The sequence below is a fragment of the Pleurodeles waltl genome, chromosome 3_1, assembly GCF_031143425.1.
Source record: "Pleurodeles waltl isolate 20211129_DDA chromosome 3_1, aPleWal1.hap1.20221129, whole genome shotgun sequence".
In the NCBI taxonomy this organism is placed as follows: Eukaryota; Metazoa; Chordata; class Amphibia; order Caudata; family Salamandridae; genus Pleurodeles; species Pleurodeles waltl.
In genome coordinates this window covers 289430934-289450661 of record NC_090440.1, presented here as the reverse complement: position 1 = coordinate 289450661, position 19728 = coordinate 289430934, and the positions used below count along the sequence as shown (strand labels likewise).

The 19728-nt window shown below is 43.5% G+C and overlaps 1 protein-coding gene across 1 annotated transcript in view; it reads right to left on the bottom strand.

The window, feature by feature from the left end:
* NEDD4 (NEDD4 E3 ubiquitin protein ligase) overlaps positions 1–19728 on the bottom strand; it is a 1239834-nt gene that overhangs the window by 461255 nt on the left and 758851 nt on the right. Inside the window, exons 16-17 of the mRNA XM_069222425.1 lie at positions 1267–1321; positions 1118–1176 (exon numbers count right to left, since the gene is read on the bottom strand). Of these exons, the coding sequence (XP_069078526.1) occupies positions 1118–1176; positions 1267–1321 (114 nt within the window). The remainder of the gene's footprint in view (positions 1–1117; positions 1177–1266; positions 1322–19728) is intronic.

Here is a 19728-nt window from a genome sequence, read left to right as displayed (position 1 = left end):
GTCCTGCATACCATACAATCCCTAGCAGAATGGTCTGGATAAAGGCAATATATGCAGTCTTTGAGGGGTCCTCAAAGTGAAGCCTTGTCTTTCCACAGGTCTAGCAGGCTCTGAAGAGACTTTTCCTCTCTGTCAGACATGGTGATTGATACAGAAATTAGGTCTACAGCAGACCAGAAAAGAGGCTTGGAAGCCTTTGACAGGTAACAGCAATATTTTGAGGAGGAAAAAGTACCAGAATTGATTTCTGAAAGGTGTGACTGAGCAGAGCTCAGTGGAGAGAACCTGGCACGACATGCAGTAGAAAATCTGAGGAACTGGAGCTTGTCACAGGTGCTTTCTAGAGGGAAGGGCAGCCTGATTGGCTGAAACCTGGTTTGGGTCTTTTTTCTCAAATTGACAAGGATAGGCTACTAAGGTGGCAGGCCTTAGGCCTTTATACACTTTAGTTATCATTACATTGCTATTATAATAAAAGGGGACTCCCATCTCGACGACAAGGAATGATTCAAGCATGTGAATCTATGAAAGTTCCAATACTGGAGTAGACGTCAGGGCACCGGGGTGGCGGCTATGTAGGTCCTACGAAGTCATATCCGGCATGCACAACGCTGACTATGGACGTGGACCTGATCGACGACGCCTAACGGCGACAGGGTTACTGCTAAAAAAAAAATCTCTGGATTCAGACTGAAGTCTGGGGGAAATTCTAGGGTAAGGAATCTGCAACTAGAAGTTTCTCTCAGATTTGTGCTATACAAACAGAATACATCTTTCATGCACACCCACCCCAGTATGTATGCATTTCACGTGATCAGACGTAAAATGTTTACATGCCACATAGTGTTATGTGGGTAACACTCAAGTTTGTCACTGTAAAGACTGTGGAAATTCACCATGTTTTATCGGTTCTACTGTCTGCACGATAAATTTGGTGACTGTAAAATAAAATATCGCTTGTGGGGGTTCTTAAAGAAACGCAGCTTCTGTTTCTGTGCTCATTACATTCTAGCGCTTTTTAAATAGAATATGTGATAAAGGCACTTTCTTTTTAGTACTATTATACAGTAAATAGATAGAAGTATCATCAACTGCAAAGATGTATATAAACACTTACTGGTCCGGTTATTGCTAAAGTCAGCAATCGAGGATCCTCCCATTGTGTTTTTTTGGTACCTGAAAAGCCAGAATATATTTATTTAGGTCAACAATTGCCATTTAGACTATTCCATGGCTGCAACACACAAAAAATAGCATAACCCTTACTGTGGTTTATGTAGAAAATTCTTCCATCTGTGTGTGTTCGCTCTTCCCAACCAGGCTGTAAAAGATGAAGTTTTAGAACTGTGCAGACAATTACACAAACAATAGCACAAGAAGAGTATAAGCAAATTACATGAAACAGCTATCACTAAACCGAACCTTTAAATACGTTACTTACTGTTAAACTGAGACTCGCAGTCCTTAGTAAGATAAAAGCTAAAAACAAAGTCACGTTGGAATAACTTACGCTTTTCAAATACTGTTCATGGGGTATAATCGTGGGAGAAATATGGAGAACACAGCCCTTTTATCTTCCAAGAATTGTGAGCATTTCCGCTTTTCAGTCTCAGGCCCACTCGTCTGCATTAAGTAATAAGTATGACTGTTTACAATTACGTCCCATTTTGAATAATTGCACCAATGTGCTAGGTAGGTCTGACAGTGTAGTATAGTAACCTGTTGCACATAGAAGTACAGGGTTTACCTATTTAACAAACAGTGAGCATAGGCATGAAAGTCAGTAAATCAGAAACTTCCCTTTTTTATCCATCATTATTATAAGCTATATTGATTATAATAACAACGATGGCTGCAGAAAGTCTCTGGCAGAATAGGGTCCAGTTTTTAACGTTATATCTAGCATGTTTTGTGTTCTGTAAACCTCATTAGTGTGCTGTGCACAATTCTTGTGTTGTTTCCTGGTCTGAAAGCCCTCTCCTGCTCACCGTTTATATGGATTCCACCTCTGGTGTGCTGTGTCCACTTCTGAAAGTCACAGCTGAAGGAGCTTGAAAGAGTACCGCATACTTATGAGCAAGTGTGTATGCGTTTCTGTGGTTAAATTGGTGAACTTTCATGAATGGTATGTGGATGCAGAGACGAACGGTGGAAATTGATGGATAATGAATGGAAAGAGAAGATTGCATAGAAAGTGGATACATGAGGTATATTTAATCGAAGGACTGTTACTGGTGAATACGGAGTTGGAAAATGTTGATTGAATTGCTATAAAATGACGAATGAATGGGGAGTGGTGAGAGGATGGATGGTGTACGGGGGTGTAAAAATATTAGCAAATTTAGTTCGCACAATCACTACCATTGAAGCTTCCACTAGATTTGCTGTTCCCAGCCAGGATCCATGTCTCTCCTGGGCTGCACTGGAGACATGGAACTGGGCGGTAGACCCACTGCAAAATAAACATTAAAAAAAAAGTCCAAACCTGGGAAGGGGTCTTTTGGGTCCTCTACTCCACATGGGCATGGGGCTCAGAGTGTACTCACTCAGCCTCCTTATGTGTCTTTTCCAAATGTTTTCCAGGACGGAGTAACATTCAATCACGAAGTGGCGGAAACAGCCTTTTTCTCTAAGTTGCAGATAGCCAATCACATTGTTCCAGTTTCACGAATCCATTGTTAGATACTTGAACAAGAAATGGCTCCCCAGGGAATCAGAGATTATTATTATTATTATTATTTTTTTAACTTCCGGATGCGCAGATATCTCAGAAACCATGAGTGATCCAACAATGTCTAATGTGTCAAATGGTCCTCAAGTGTAAAATAATTTTAGCAATATACACCTATTTCCAGCAGGGCTGGTATGAGAGCTTCTAATATGACAAATATTTTGTAAAAAAAAAAAAAAACAGTTGACTACCCAGACTTGGACCCGTGGCTCAGGACTTTCACGGAGGCCATAAATTTGTCCCAACCATCCAATATAGGTGGAAGATGAAACTAAAGACGTCTTATCAAATACTAGTTACTCCCAATACCTCAATCAGGGAGCAAACAACATGTCCGATCTTTTAAAATAGTATTTCTTCTACTTAAAGATTAGCATACATTAGCACTAGTGACGTATATGTCGAGTTTGTAAATACTGAAAACGTATCACAAATAAAATGTAGAAACATTACCTTTCCACTGCCAGGTTGTGCAGATTCTATTATTGCATTAAATATGAAAATCATGCAACTTTCAAAATCAGGAGAAGTATGGTAATGGAACTATAAAAGACCTTCTTCGAAACAAGTTTGGCAATTTAGAAAGATTTGCCAAAGGGCACAGTTCATCGTCATATTCAACTATCAGCAAGTTATTACACAGTGTACTAACGTACTGTTCCAGGAAAGAAACTGAATGCAAGAGCAAGCCACCGGGCAAACAGCCAGTTCTTCCATGGTTTCCGGTACTGTAGCGGGATTAGCTCTTTAAAAGTATGTCAGAGAAGTTGGGAAGTCTACATCGGTTTGGTTTGTTTACATAAATATCTGGCACAGGCATGTGGCTTTGAATGGCTTCACTGTATATGGCAACGAGGCCCTGTAAAAGACACGAAGCAGAGTGAGCATGGCTGTTGTCAACATCGTTTATTCTGCGATGTTACTGCCCACCAGATTACATTAAATAATTAATACCTCCTGGAAGGTAGGCTATGAGGCCCTAAAGTAAAATATATATATATATGTATATATATATATATATATATATATATATATATATATATATATATATTTATAAAAATATAGTTGTTTCATAATCTGCCAAGTGTATTTATCACTAATGAAATGCAAATGTGATCATATCCCTGAACGTTTTGTTTACTCTATATCTACTTTTGATTGATTGGTATCGGATGATTTTATTCGAATGGGGTGTTCAACAGTTGCTTGCCTGGCACAGATCCAGAAGACGGGTGCTCTGTCTCTATTCGTGATGCCTTGTGAAATCTACCTCCAACATATTTCAACATTCAGAAAAATAATAAGCTGTTTTTCTGAGACTGGCCCTCTGTGCTATGCGTATTAAACCACAGAATGATGATTTGAAGGGCTGTGACGGCCTAGCCAAAACATTTATCATCTTTTGTTACCGAACATATGCTGGATTACATGTTACTGCCAGGTCTGGTAAACATTTCCAGACTATCATAAGAGTATAAAGCATACTAATGTCATTATTTTGTATGTTGTTTGATGGGCAGAGGGTTTTTAGTTCTTATAGATTTCCTCTTAAATTTATATATATTCTATGTTTAGGCTTTCATTGGTTTTAAGGTAGCCAAATTTATTATGGATTTGGGAATATATTTAAGAATGGTTTCTATCAGGGGACTAATTACTTCTTTGATATGACGCGCCCTAGTGGGAAAAGAGAAGAGTGATTGGGGTTTAGTTAAAGGTTTTTTGGACAGAAGTTAATCTTGTTAATTGGATGCACTTTATTCACTTTGCGTATTGTATGTGAAGGAATGTGAACTTCTAACTTCGGGGGGGGGGGGGCAATTTAGTGAATGTAATTTATTTTAAGAGAATGTAGTGTTTCATACTGGTTTTAAAATTGGAATCTTATAGTCTATTTTGCACATCATTTTGTATTATGTCTGCATGTGGACCTCTCTAGAGTTCCAAATCACGAATTAAATAAAATTGAATTGAAAACTGAATTGAGTAATCACCTCACACTGAATCAGGTGTATGGTTTGACTAATGCCAACTCCAGGATAATTTGACATTGGGTGATAATGCGCAGAAAAGAATTAGGGGGCAACTGAAGTTAAGCCGACCTAAAACTAAGGTAATGTGGTACATTTCCGAATACCAACATAATCGCTTCATAAATGCAGACAAACCACAATGGGGCAAGTAGTGACATTTGACAAATGTTCTAAAACATGTAAGAAGCCCCTCCCTTGAGTCTCAATGATTAAAATTAGAGTTAAGGCACTTAAGTATAAAACTCCTTGGTTTGACTACGAATGCAAAACAAACGAAATGCTTACTGGCAAAGTCTAGATGAGAGGCTGTTAAACATGCGTCTAACTGGTTTAGACAATATGAGATTAGTAAATACAAAATCAAATACAAGCATGGTGTGGAATCTGCAAAGCAAACATAAGGAAGATCAGTAGACTCTGATGTGGAAGGCAATAAGCCCCAGGCATTGGCTGTGGAACGTATGGGCTCTTCACAAAGCTATTCTCAATACCACATTAATGCTCTCAGGTTGGGCACCGAGCATAAATGACAGCAGTGTCATGACCAGAGAGGGATCAGAGATTAACTATGTGCACATTAGATTGCTTCTTTGGGCATTGGTGGACATGATAATAGTCACAGATTACATGAAGCCTTCTTGGACCTGCAGTTCCACAGGATTTTCGGTTGGTGTAAATATGACATTCAAGCAATATTCTTTGGCCAGGTTATTGCTGCCATTTTACATGGTGGGGCCAGTTCCTTCTTCATGAAAGGGCAAAATATTGATTTATGTGAAGAAATGGGGTGTATTATATGGTGTGGTTGTGCGACCTTGCCATGTGAAGCACTTAACAACCCCTTTAGGACTAGTAGGTTTTGTTTGTCAAACCCTTAGCTCAACCCTCAGCAGTCAGACTTACACAAAGGAACAAGTGTAAAGCATTTACACAGCAACAAGACAATTGAAGAATAAATACACAAGACAATCAAGAAATCCAACACCAATTTATAAATACTTATAATAATATTTTAATGTATTTTTAGACACCAAAACGAACAAAATACACTGGAGGGTTCCAGAGATACAGCTTTTGCAAGGTACTAGAAATATGCACTTTTTTACCTAACCAACAACAAGCATTGGCAAATTCACCAAATTTGAAACTTACAAACATTTTCAAGAAAAACGTGGGTAAGTGTCAAAGAGGTTACTTTGATATACCTTAGGTGATCAACTCCAGAAAGGAGACAAGCAAGGTCCTCAGAAACCTATACTTCAAAGGAAGAAGCAGTCTTCTATCAGTCCAAGGCACTTTTATCTCCTTATAGTTCAATAAAGTATGCAGTTCCTCTAGAATCACGGAGAAACAGCGAAAACAGAACAGAGCGGTGACAAGCAGCGAGAACAAATCAGGGGATCTGACTGCTCAGGAGCAAAATCCCCTACGCACCCATATTGGTGTTATGGTTCATCATCAGGCAACTCCTCATTGGGCCGCAGCTGCAATGCCCAACAGGCCCCTCGAGGGGGCTCTTTGCAAGAGGTCTTTTGGAATAAGTTGCCATTGTGAAACGTAGGTGGAAGTGCTCCAGGTGTAAACTGGTATCAAGTGAGTTAAAAATGGCTAAGAGGTACCAAATCAAATATTAGTATAGGGGTCCCCTTGCTATAATTAAAACCAATGGGTGGCTTGATGTGGAGATAATGATCCAATGCAGCTCATGAATTAGTGTTAGAAAAGTGCAACATGTTTCTTGCCAATGGTTGTCACTATCGAACAGAGCGAATTCTTCAGGACCAAAAAGACAACCTTATCTGCTGGTGATTGGAGAAGTGTAAGTGAGTTACTAACTAAAGTACCCAATCACATACAACACTCTGATGTCCCTTAATGTATACAGTATACATCGAGTTGTCTAAAACAACAGAATTTTGGTGAACTTCTATCCCCTTTGGTGGTGGCAGAGACTGCGCTAGCTGCGGGATACAAGTAGTCCTGCACACTCGATAAGCAGTGAACTACCTCTCTCTGCCCCCTTTTTATCTCCTTGCCATAGACTCCTATCAAAGTGGTCCTGATGCAAGGGATACAGAATGCTGAGGATGTTCAAGGATGCTGTGGATGCAATCCAATCAACAGGGGTCTTGCTGCAGCTAGTACTCAGTCCTGACCATAGGGGTCAGCATCCCTCAAAGTCCTCTCAGTGCTGGAAAAAGTCCAGCCGCCACTGGGCTACCAGCCACTCAGTATTGTGGTCACAGAAGAATTCTTCATTGGACGATAACTTGACTTCTGGGCGACCAAGCTGCACTTCGTCGACTTTCCCTGGTTCAGCAGACTTGGTTACAACTTTGAGCATTGGGTCCCAGCTGTGGTCAGAGAATCTGGGATACTAACTCACCCCAGCAGGATTCTTCAGCTATTGCGGTCCTGCGCTGCAAACAGGAGGTCAGCCAACTGACGCTTGGGAAACAACTTCGCCATAAGCATGGCACAGCAAGCACAGTCCCTTCTCTGCTCGCCACCGGGTTCAGCAAGTGCACTCTTAGTCACTACAGTCTCTCTTTTTCGGGTTCTTGGAGCAGCAGGGCAGTCCTTCTTGGCTCCAGTCTGCTGAGATTGGAGTTATGGGTGCCAGGGGTGCAGAAAATGACCTCAGGGTGGACACTGTCAGTAGCCAAAGGGCTGCTAGTGTTCCTCCCTCCTGATGACCACTTCCTGAGAAGTGGTGGCATCTGGCTAATTTTACATTCTGCTGACTCTCAAGATGGCAGAACTCCTTCCTTGGCATGTACAGCTTGCTACCCCAACCTAGAGGTGAGGCTACAAAGTGGACTACACGCACCTGAAAAAACAGTTTGGCAACTAGTTACCCTCTCCTTCCTGAGTGCCAGCCTGTCTTCTTAAACATTAAAGCAGCCCCTATCCCAAGTGTTCACCATTTGCCCTTCAAAGGTGGCTTATCCTTTGAAGCTGGCCTGTTGGGCCTACACCTGTGTGGCTTCCTGTCAGGGAATGGTAACTTCTTGCCCTCACACAGGCTTCTATTGTGCAATTTTCAGGGAGTCGTTTGCACATCTCCCCAGGAGGGCAGGAAACTGTCTCAGGGACAAACCCCTTCTGCAATTGTGTACGGGCACAAGGGATTAACGCTCAAAGTGGTAACTTTGCAAAAGTTGCACATTGCAACAACTTCCGTTAATTCTGGCTTGGAGTCAATTCAGGCTTAAGGTAATGAGTTGTTTAATACCTTACAATATCAACTTTAGTAGTCACAGTCAGAAAATAGCAAAGTAGAGGTGTCAGGTTGAAACTCTGCACTCGCCAATGAGGCTACTAGCCTTTTCCACAGTAAAAGCAACAATGGTGGGTTTTTACTGCTAGACATGTTCCACTTGTCTAATATACAGCACCCTGCCTTAGGGCCTGTTAGGCCTGCCTTAGAGGGGACTTACATATATTGAAAAGGAAGAATGGGCTTTGCCATTGCTTTAAATGGCAAAGTCGCCGTGGCAGTTTAAAACTGCCCTTCCAGTCTGTAGTAGAAGACTGGGAGCCATGTTTTACATTTGTCACACCCAGGGTGGCATAATTAGTGCTGCAGTTCCAGGGGTGACCCTCTTACAGGCCCTGGGTACCTGAGCATCATATACTAGGGACTTGCAGTTTGGCTTACTTCAATTGGGTATAAGCCAATAACACAGACATTGTTTTAAGGTCAGGGAATAGGCACTGAGGACTGGTTAGCAAGCCTCAGTGCACTCTAAGTCGAAGAACCAGCGGCATCAGTAATAAACTTTGGGGGTGATTATACAAAAAGGAGGGATTTTCTTACAATTAACTTTTTCAATAGAGGCCAGCAGAATCTACCAGAAAACTACTATCTCATAGCTTTTATGGAAAAGTAAAGTACATTTTCATCCAGATCAATTTTAAGTCATTTAGAGGGATGGATATAAGAGAAAGGTTAGGATCCTAAGACTGTGGTCATCCTTTTCAGTGTCAGGAAAAGGTCTGAGACTAAGTGGCTTGGTTTTGGAATGTTAAGTCTGTGGAATGGTGTGTATTTCAAGGTGCAGAATATGTGAAGGAATGTTAGGATTTATAAAAGAGAGCCCATTGTCTTTTTTAACTAGGTTTTTATTTGGTAAGTGCATGGAGTGACAAGAAAATAAGAATGGAAAAGAGGCAGAGCAGAACATAGATCTGAGCTAAGAGGAAAAGAGTATGGCGAGCAATGCAGGAAGACTACCAGTAATTACAAATTATAACACAGCGGGTATACAGTTCGACAGGACCTAGTTGCACGGGGAAACTAGGTTCAGGGGATCGTGTGTCTCTGTTGCTAGGGGATGTGTGTCAGCTAGGAGCCTACCCTGGGGTGGGTGACCAGTTGTCTAAAGGTGGAACCACACTCAGGGGAGATAGGAATGTTTCGAATACTAGTTCAACAGAGTTAGCGTGAGAGATAAGATAAGAGTCAAAGAGAGGGCCAGGTATCCACTGGACAGGAACCTGGAAAGACCAGTTCCCAGTACGAGGTGAGTTGTTCTTAACAGTAAGTTACATCACGTATCCACAGTTTATCTGACAGCTGGATACGGCACCCTAGTGTATCACAACTTTTTATGACTTTCCAACCCAGAAGTGCAGAGCCATGAACGGCATTGACCACAGGTGTGAACAACTAGGAAAGGGGTCAGCACTATCCCTAGAAATCTGTTTGCAGAGCAGGAAGGAAGGATGGATAGGTAGGGGATTTGCAGCTAGATTTATTCTCTACCAAATAAGGCGTTACCTAAAGTAAGTAACTTGTTTATCTTCTAGCTGCAGATTCCTTACCTTTGAATAGATACCCAAGCAATACCTCCAAGGAGGTGGGTCTGCCGACCAATTTCAAATAAGGAAGTCCTGCAGGACCGACCGGGCAAATTGCCCATCTCTATGGACCGGACTGTCTAGGCAGTAGTGTTTAGTAAACGTGCGCTGAGATGCCCATGTTGCTGTCTGGCAGATGACCGGGACCGGAACTCTGTGTGCTAACACAGTGGTTGCAGCTATAGCTCTGGTGGAGTGAGTGTGCAAGCGTTCAGGATATTGCTTCTTGGCCAGTGCGTAGCAGATTTTAATGCAGAGCATGACCAACCCAAACTAGAGATGGTCCACACTTCTGCACTGCTCTATCCGTCCACCCGGAACTCTTTTGTTTGATCAAGGTAGAATGACAATGCTCTTTTTGGGTCTGGATGATTAAGTCTCTCCTCTCCTTTAGAGGGATATGGAGAAGCGAAAAAAGTAAGCAGTATGATAGATTAGCCTACATGAAATGGAGCACAAATTTGTCAGGCTAGACAGAGATGTAAGGCGGCTAGAGGATAAGGACTACAGCTCACTTACTACGCAGGCAGATATAATTGCCACAAGGAAGGCTGTTTTTAAAGTCAGAAGCTTGAGGGGACAGTTGTGGAGAGGGTCGAAGGATGCACACAATAGGAACTTTAAGACCAGATTAAGATCCTACTGAGGCATTATAAATGGTGAAGGACAGAAAAGATTAACAAGACCTTTTAGGAACCTATGTACAATAGGGGACTTGAACAGTTGAGGTTAGCCAAGCAGCCGCAGGAAGGCAGAAAGAGCCAAAAGATTGCTCTTAAGAGTGCCCAGAGCAGAGCCCTGCTGGGCAAGGCAAAGAATGAACAGTTGTACTTCAGAAAGGGGAAGAGAGAGGATCAACATGTTTCTCTGTACACCACGCCACAAATTTCTTTCTGCAGTCAAATACCCTTGTGGTGGATGGGCATGAGATACTTCGGGATGAAAGTCAAAAGCTGTCAACTGCTGCCACTCAATCTCCATGCAAGAAGGCACAGAGTGGACAGGGTCAGGTGAAGAACCATCTCCTGTTGCTGCAACAGAAAATCCTCCTGAAGTGGTAGCCTGATCAAGGATCAATGGCCATGCTCAGTAGCTCGGGGTACCAGACTCTCCCTTCCCAGTCTGGAACCCCAGGAATGACTTGTGCCTGGACGTTTCTGATCTTCTTGCGAACTCTGGGCCGGAGTGGTATGGGTTGGAAAGGCATACACGAGGCTTGAGCTCCACTCGAGATGAAAATCATTACCAAGCAAGAGCCGCCTTGGAAATTCCAGTGCGCAAAACTGCAGACATTGCACGTTCTCGGAGGTGGCGAACAGATCTAACCAAGGCTCTCCCCACTGCTGAAAGAGACCTTGCGCCACCTCCGGGTGGAGACACTATTTGTGATCCACTAGGCATCAACGGCTGAGTTCCTCAGCCACCAGGTGCGAAACCACCAGGGAAATGCCTTGTTGTTCCAGCCAAGCCCAGAGGAGCAGGGCCTCTTGCCAAAGGGTCCACGACCCCATCCCCCCGTTTGTTGCAGTACCACATGGCAGTGGTGTTGTCCGTAAACGCTTGCACAAGCCTTTCCTTGATGGGGCATAGAAAGGCTTTCAATGCCAGATGTGGAGTCCTGCTTCCACTGGAGACCACAGTCCTCTGATCTCCACCTCTACCAGATGGCTGCCCCATCCCACGAGTGACGCATTTGACACTACTGTGAGAACTGGTTGGGGAAGGGACAGGGGTCTGCCTCTGACCCAATTGCAGTTTGTTAGCAGCCACTGCAGGTCTTTCACAGTACCCTCCGACATCTGGACCACTTTGGAGAGATTCCACTGATTCTGCACCCACTGGAACTTTTGGTCCCACTGCAGAGCCCACATATGCCAGTGGGCATGTGTCACTATCAGAATGCCGGAGGCCATGAGGCCCAGCAGACAGAGTCAGTATCATCGAACTCCACGATAGAGGCTGAAACATCGGTAACATAGCCTGAATATCCTGCACTCACCGTTTGGAAGGATTTGCCCGAAACTGCACAGTGTACATAACACTTCAGATGAAAGGGAGCATGAGAGGGAGTCAGGTGTGACTTTAGCATGTCGATAGTACACCCCAGTGAATGCAGAAGGTCTACCCTAGTCTGGAAATGGGAGACAATGATAGTTGTCAAGATAGGGGAAGACTGGAACCCCCGATCTCCACAGGTGTGCCTTATTTCGCAAAAGGTCAAAGAAACTTACAAATATGAACAGGTGCCACTACTTGTAATGACACCAAGAATGGGTATATTTGAACGACTGGATGTACTTTCCTTCATCCCAAAGGAGAGTCAAAGTTTATAAATACATTGTATATACGAGAGTCTTTGCCCTGTTGATATTGCAAATCTGATATTTTTTATTGCTTTTTTGTAAGTTTCTTCGATCATTAGTGAAAACACTGTAAAAACCTAGATAACTTAAATGAGGCTCTCACATGAATTATCGTGGTGCTGTACAATGCTTGTAAGATGGCATTTAATGTTTTTTTTTTTAATCTTGTCTGAAAGGTATGCATGTATAGATGTAGTGTGAAATGATGTGTGTTTGTTGGCTTGGGGGCTTGGCAGATATTATATATAAAAATGTTTATGTCTCAAAATATAACAAGTGATTGATATATATCTTAATAAAGAAAAGAAGAAATACATTTGTAACAGTAACAAGTACGATCTTATTTCATCTAAGGCATGACTCTTGATTAAGCATTTTTTGGAGGTGGGTTGTTCTTTTTTTGTTTTTGTGATGCATAGGACATATAAATGATTGAACGTGACTCCTTTTTGGATGGAGATTAATTTTCAGGAAAGAAGAACACTAGAGGGATGCTTTATATTGCAAAACAAGGGAGACTTTTGAAATGGCATCACTAAAAAGTAGGTGTTAAGTTGGATCTAAGAGCAGATCTGCTTATGTATGCTGTGCAGGACAGAGATGAAAAGAAGGATGGGTTGGTGAATGTGAGACAGCGGCGGCGCACAAAAGGAAACATCACATGGAGCAACCTACATTAGGGTTTTAGACAGCCACCTGGGAAAATGTGTTAGCTTTAAACATACAGTTATTCAAAGTGAGGTGAGTAGTTTTAACTTGCTGCAGTACAATGAAGGATTTGTTGAAGGATATGTGTGATAAAGGGATTATAAAACAGAGTGTTCATTTTAGTTGGTTTGAATAATATCACTGAAATATAGAATTAATACTTTGCATTGACTTATGAGCTTTGAACAGCTGCTTTCAGGTTGATAGCATCTTATGGGTTGGGCACAACTGTTTCCACCTCACCTAATTTGGTAAAAGCACATCACCAAGAGTATATATAGGAGTGCTTTAAACATCTTATGGCATTCATCTCTCCATTTGTCAGTACAAGAGAAGGCTGTTCTGTCTGGTGCAGGTTTTGTAGCAGAGATGGACTACCTGGGACGTAGAGTATCGTAGGATGGCATTAAGATGAACCTACAGTACGTCAAGGCTATATTACAGTCTCCGGAGCCCTACAATGTGGATCAGTTGATTTCAACCTTGCAACTTACAGAGTACTATGCTAAGTGTGGAAAAAAAATGACAGTGACAAAATTTAACCTTTGAAGTTGTTGTCAAAGAAAACTGCCAAATTTGAGCCAATGGATGAGCAAACTACAGCTTCCAAGCCTTTGAAAGCACAGACCGTATTAGCACTTTGATGTCGTTTGAGGGTGGGCATGTGTTTGTGTCTGTGATGCAGGCAACTATGAACATCAAGTAGTCATACTTCAGAGGCACAACAATATTGAGTGAGTTGTTTCAGAAGGTTACAGGAGGCTCAGTGAGATTGAACACCACTATTCTATTGCTGAATGTGAACTCATATGCAGCTGGCTGTAGAACCTTTTACAATGTTTTTTGAGGGGGACTAAGTTTGCACTAAGGGCAGTTCACAAACCCCAAATTAAAATGTTGATGGCAGTTTTAATCTCACAGCACGTTAGCAAGATTACCTGCTAAACTACAGGGTTTTCTATATGAGAAAGAACATTTTCTTGTAAGAAAAACATCTTTAAATGATTATATTAGCAGATTTCCAGCTGTATGTTTACAGGATGTGGAGGAGAGGGTTCCGAAGTCACGTTTACCATCAAGGATACAGGTTTCGGTGAAATAGAGAATGCTGTGATGATGGGGATAGTGTCAAAGTAAAAAATATGAAGCAGGTACTAGTGTTGATGAGAATCAAGGCAATTCTGCAGGATGGGTGGCCTCAAGAACACAACAAGGTGCAGGGTGTACTGGCCATATAAGGAGACAAAATCGTTCCACTATCTGGGTGGAGTAAGAATTGTTTTGTCATATGGGCTAAGCATGCTACATTTTGGACATAAACAAAATTCCAGCATGTCACAAATTAGGGGAGTCACAGAATAAGTTTGGTTGCTGGAACTGGAGTTCAGGGCAGATGGTTGAATGGGGTGGTGTGCTGTGTGCTCTGTGTCAAAAAACATGATAAGTCTGCAAAGTACTCCATAATTAATTCTCAACCAGATGTTTTTGGGGACACCCATGAGGAAAGCACATATTGATATCATTATCCTAGTGGTGATGCTTTAGCTTTAGAACTTGTTTGTTATTTCTCATAGTGGTCACAAGTGCGGATGATGGATAAAAGACTTTCTGGAGGTTGCGTATGTAGAGGAGTATACTAAGGCGGCTTGGGGGCTGATGCAGCAGGAGCAGGGGACTAAGAAGAATGGTGTGCCTGGTGACCTGCGCAAAGTCTGCTTGATCTAACCCCAGTCATGAAAGGACTGGGATGACTGCTGTGGAGGTGGGAGGTCGAGAGTGGTCTGTAGGGCAACCCTCTGGAGTGGCCTCAGAAGGGTCGAAACTGATCGTCTGGTAGACGTGGAAAGGCCCAAGAAATACGTTCGAGGCCGGGTTCCAAGGTTACAGGCCAGCTTCACTTCTAGGATTTTGGGGGCCAAAGGCAGAAAGGGAATGTGCAATGCCCTCCTACTTTGCATACAGCCTGACACATTTAGGGCTGTTTGCATCTATATAGATGATCCTGCAGAGCCCTCCATCATTGCCACCTACATGCACCTCTTTTACTGTTCATAAAGGGCTGAAGGTGAGGTTTGCTTGTAGGCTGAGTGGGCTAAAACTGCTCTGGCACTAAACTGTGAAACAATGGGTGTGCTGTGGTGCCTCTGTATGGGCAGCAGGGTAGGAAGCCAAATTGTAGGAGAAACCTGCAGAATGTATCTCCTTCAAATGACACTATCAGAAGGGGCGTCACTACCATAGGCCTTGCCTCGTTATACAACAGCATCGAGGCCCACAGGAGTGTCCTCCCCTCCTGTGGGCACAATTACAACAAGACACAATGACCTCAATTAGATGAGCAAAAGCACCAATGTGGACTGGCTGTGGTGTACTGGTGAGGGGCCACATGTTGGTGGGATGTGTGCAGGGCCCTGGGCAGCTACCCACACTGCCCATGCCTAGAGCCAGCCCTGGTTACAGCATTCATGTGAAAAATAAGCTTTCTCACCAAAAAGTTGGGATCTATCAAAAGGCATACCAATAAGAGATGCCTGTGGATCATATCCATTCATTGTAATGGGGAACCACACTACTGCCAACTGCTTGCCCCAAGCAACCACTAGTATCCAGACCAACTCGAATCCCATATTTGGCTGCATCCTGGCCATCCTGAATGGTTTGAATAAAGGAGGACCTAAACCCTTCTGCAACAGCCAGAAAGATATCGCTGGCCATGTTCCAGAGGGTGCAAGTATAATGGCCTAATAGGCATTCTGCACTGACCAATCTCACAGCCAGGCTGGCCAAAGAGAAAAATTGTCTCCTCCACGCTTCAATCCTTTTCAACTCCTTAGCTGGAGGGGTTGTGGGGAATTTATTAGAATTCAATTTGCTGGTGGGAGTCTGTACCACAAAATTCCCAGGAGTAGGGAGGGTGCTGTGTAAAACAAATTGTGGTCACCGGGCAGACAGTGAAAAGCCCCTGGGGGCCCCGCGACTCCCCTTCCTGGCAGCCTTTACACGGCGGTTCCTACCGCCATGAAAAGGCTGGCGGGAAGGGGACTCGTAATCCGCTGGGGAGCGCTGCAAGCAGCGCTGCCTTGGTGGATTAAAAGTGCCAGGACCAACGTGGCGGAAAACTGCAGGTGCAAACGTGGCGCTTCCGCCGCAGTCGTAATCCCCGAGTTTGCATCTACAATTCCACTTTGATCGTTGATTTTTTCAGTGACTCCTTCTAAAATCGTTGGCAGTGCAAGGTATACTTATGTAAGTTACGTACAACTGGCTAATTTCAATGTTTTTGCTTGTTTTTAAGTTATAGTGTTTTCTAAGTGAATTACTACTTTTTTTTTTTTTTTTTATACAGTCCTCACATATAACTCCACTATAACCTTTGTTTTTTCATATATGTATATACATACTGATATATATATATATATATATATATATATATATATGCAAAGAAAGTTGTCCTCAGACAAACGTGCACTCCCAAACAGGTTATTTATTGTGGAATGCAGCACAGCCAGCGACATACAGAGAATTCTTTAGCATTTTCATTTCTCCAGGCCGAACACGTTTCAGACATCTCAGTCCTTATTCACAGGCCAAATGCTTGGGTTCAGCAGATTAATTGCAGGCACCTGATCACTCAGTTAAATACCAGTTCTACCCCAGTGGGCTTCTAAAGTGAGTTGCAAAGTGCATCCTAGTAAAGGTAGTCTTTCACATTTTAATTTTATCCCAAGTGGGTTGCTGAAGCCAAAAAGAATAATAAAACACAGTTAATCTGTGTGACTTTATGGTTTGTTACATTTAGAGCAACAGGTTGGAACACTTTCAGTAAACCTGGTAATTTTACTTTGGATTTGCCGACTGAAGAGTGATTAACTGTGTATTAACATTTTGTTAATAAGATTAATAAGATGAAGTTGGTGACACAAGATCCTATAAAGCAGAAAATGTCAATGCTGAACAAGTTACTGACTTTCGGTAACATCTTAGCTGGTAGAAACTGTATCTAGCCACAGATTATCTCCATGCGTCAGAGTGGAACTGGAAAAGTTTTGTGAGCAATACCCCTGCACCCCAGTAGGAAGAGTTGTTAAGTTATGCGTGCTGTCGGGGTGTTGTCTGCGCCGGAAGTGACGTGCTTAGTGCCTATAGAGGTGCCACCCCAATGTTCTGACGTCTGTTTCTTTTTGCAACTTCCCAAGCCACGGGTGTGGAGCCATGAAGAACACTGACCACAGATATTGAAAACTAAGGGCCTGAAAGGGGAAGTCCCTGCCCCTAGAAATCCATTCGCAGGGCGGGAGGATAGGTGGGTCGGTAAGGAACATGCGGCTAGATAGGCGTTACCGAAGGTACGTAACTTGTTCATCCAAGACAGACTTTTAGCTGTAGACTCCTTACCTTAGAATAGTTAACCAAGGAATACCTCACCGAAGGTGGGTCTACAAAACTGTTTCACACCAAGAAGTCCTGCAGAACAAAACAAGCAAAGTGCGCGTCCCACAACCTGACTGTAAGGCAGTAGAGTTCTTCAAATGTGTGCAGAGAGGCACACGTTGCTGCCTATTAGATGTCCAGGACCAGAGATCTGTGTGGTCACAGCCTTAGCTCTGGTACAATGAGCAGCCAAATGCTCAGGGGTTTGCTTCTTGGGCAAAGCGTGCCAGTCTTAATGCAAAGCACAATCTACTGGGAGATGGTCTGTTTCTGCACAGCCTTTCCCTTTCGTTGCCCCAACATACCCCACGAAGAGCTGGCCATCGACCAGGAACTTTCTCATGCAGTCATGGTATAATGAAAACGCTCTTTTGGGGTCCAAACAGTGAAGTTGCTCATTTTTCTTGGAGGGATGAGGTAGAGCATAAAAATGTAGGCAGAGTGAAGGAATGGCCTATTTGAAAGCGAGTGACAACTTTCATCAGGAAGGAAGCTCTAGGAAGGAAGCTCTAGTGCATAGAACCAGCTTGTCTGGGTAGATGTTCAGGTACAGAGCCTTGGAAGACAAAGCCTGAAGCTTAGACCCTCCGGGCAGACGTTATTGCCATCAGGAGCCTAAAGGGACAATTATGCAACGACTCAAAGGGAGAGCACATCAGAAAATTTAGGACAAGATTAAGGTTCCACTGAGGCATGAAGAAGGGCAAAGTTGGAAACGTGTTGCAACCCTTTCAAAAGCCTATTTACAAAAGGGGATTTGAAGAGGGATGGCTGAACTGGAAACCACTGAAAGATTGAGATGACAGAGAGATAGCCTTTGAGGGTGCCCGGAGCAGAGTCCTGCTGAGTGAGAGAAAGGATAAACAAGAAGAACCTGAGAGAGGGGAACAATAAGAGGGTCAGCCTGTTTCTCTGCACACCATGCCATAAACTTGCCTGAACAGCTGCCCTATACAATCTTTGTAGAGGGATGCCTGAAGGAAAGTACCCTCTTTTTGGCATGGTTACCCCCACTTTTTGGCTGTGTCAGTGTGTTTTGACAGTTTTTAGTGGGATCCTGCTAACCAGGACCCCAGTGATTGTGCTCTCTCCCTCTAAGTGTGGTTGCTTAGGACTTTGCACACCCCACAATTGGCATACTGGTGCCCCCATATAAATCCCCAGTATATGGTACTTAGGTACCCAGGGCATTGGGGCACCAGTGGTTCCCCATGGGCTGCAGCATGTATTGTTCCACCCGTGGGAGATCAAGCAAGATGTGTTGCCAGGCCTGCCATTGCAGCCTGCGTGAAAAGGTCCATGCATCCTGTCACTGCAGGTTACTGCACCAGGTCACTGTAAGTTACCCGTATGGTAGGCCTTCCTAGCCCAGAGGGAAGGGTGCAGGTACCTGTGTGTGAGGGCACCCCTGCATGCCCATTCGAACTCCAGCTCCATTACACTAGTCTTCGTAAGTGCGGGGGAAGCCATTTTACCTGTGTACTAGACACCGGTCACTATCTGTGTCCAGCTACATAATGTTAACTCCGAACCTGGGCATGTTTGGTATTAAACATGTCTGAACCATACCCTAATACTGTTGCCAGTATTGGTTGTATGATTCCATGCACTCTGGGGGCTCCTTAGAGGACCCCCAACATTGCTACTACTAGTCTTCTGGGGTTTTCTGGGCAGCCCGCACTGCTACCACTGCTCAGACAAGTTTCTGCCCTCCTGCTGCTTGAACAGCTCAGGTAGAGGAAGGCAGAACAAACTATTTCCTGTGGAGGAGAGAGGTAACACCCTCTCTCTTGGAATTAGGTGTTACATGGCTTGGGAGGGGTAGCCTCCCCAAGCCACCGGCATGCTTTGAAGGGCACATTTGGTGCCCTGCTTACATAAACAGGTTTGCACCAGTACAGGGACCCCCAGCCCTGCTCTGGCGTGAAACTGGACAAAGAAAAGGGGAATGACCACTCCTCCTGGTTGCTGGGGGTCACTTTGGTACTCACCTCTTGGAGTTCCTAGTTCCTCCAGCTCCCCTCTACTAATTTCATTCCTTGGGTGGGGGACTGCCTTTCACATTCCACTTTTTTAGTATATGGTTTAGCCCTCCCCTGGGGCCCTCACTATTTGCTATTTCTATGCTATTTACTGATTGCTAATATATGGAAAATGTCACTTACCCAGTGTACATCTGTTCGCGGCATGAGACGCTGCAGATTCACATGCTGTGCACATCCCGCCATCTAGTGTTGGGCTCGGAGTGTTACAAGTTGTTTTTCTTCGAAGAAGTCTTTTTCGAGTCACGAGATCGAGGGACTCCTCCCCTTTCGGCTCCATTGCGCATGGGCGTCGACTCCATCTTAGATTGTTTTCCCCGCAGAGGGTGAGGTAGGAGTTGTGTATATAGTAATAGTGCCCATACAATGGAGTAAATATGTATGTACATAATGTGTTTAAAAGTAATATATTTACAAATTTACAAGTCTAATTTAATTTTTTTTTTCTTTTCAACTTAAAACGGCTACAGGCTCCCGGGGAGGTGGGAGGGCGCATGTGAATCTGCAGCGTCTCATGCCACGAACAGATGTACACTGGGTAAGTGACATTTTCCGTT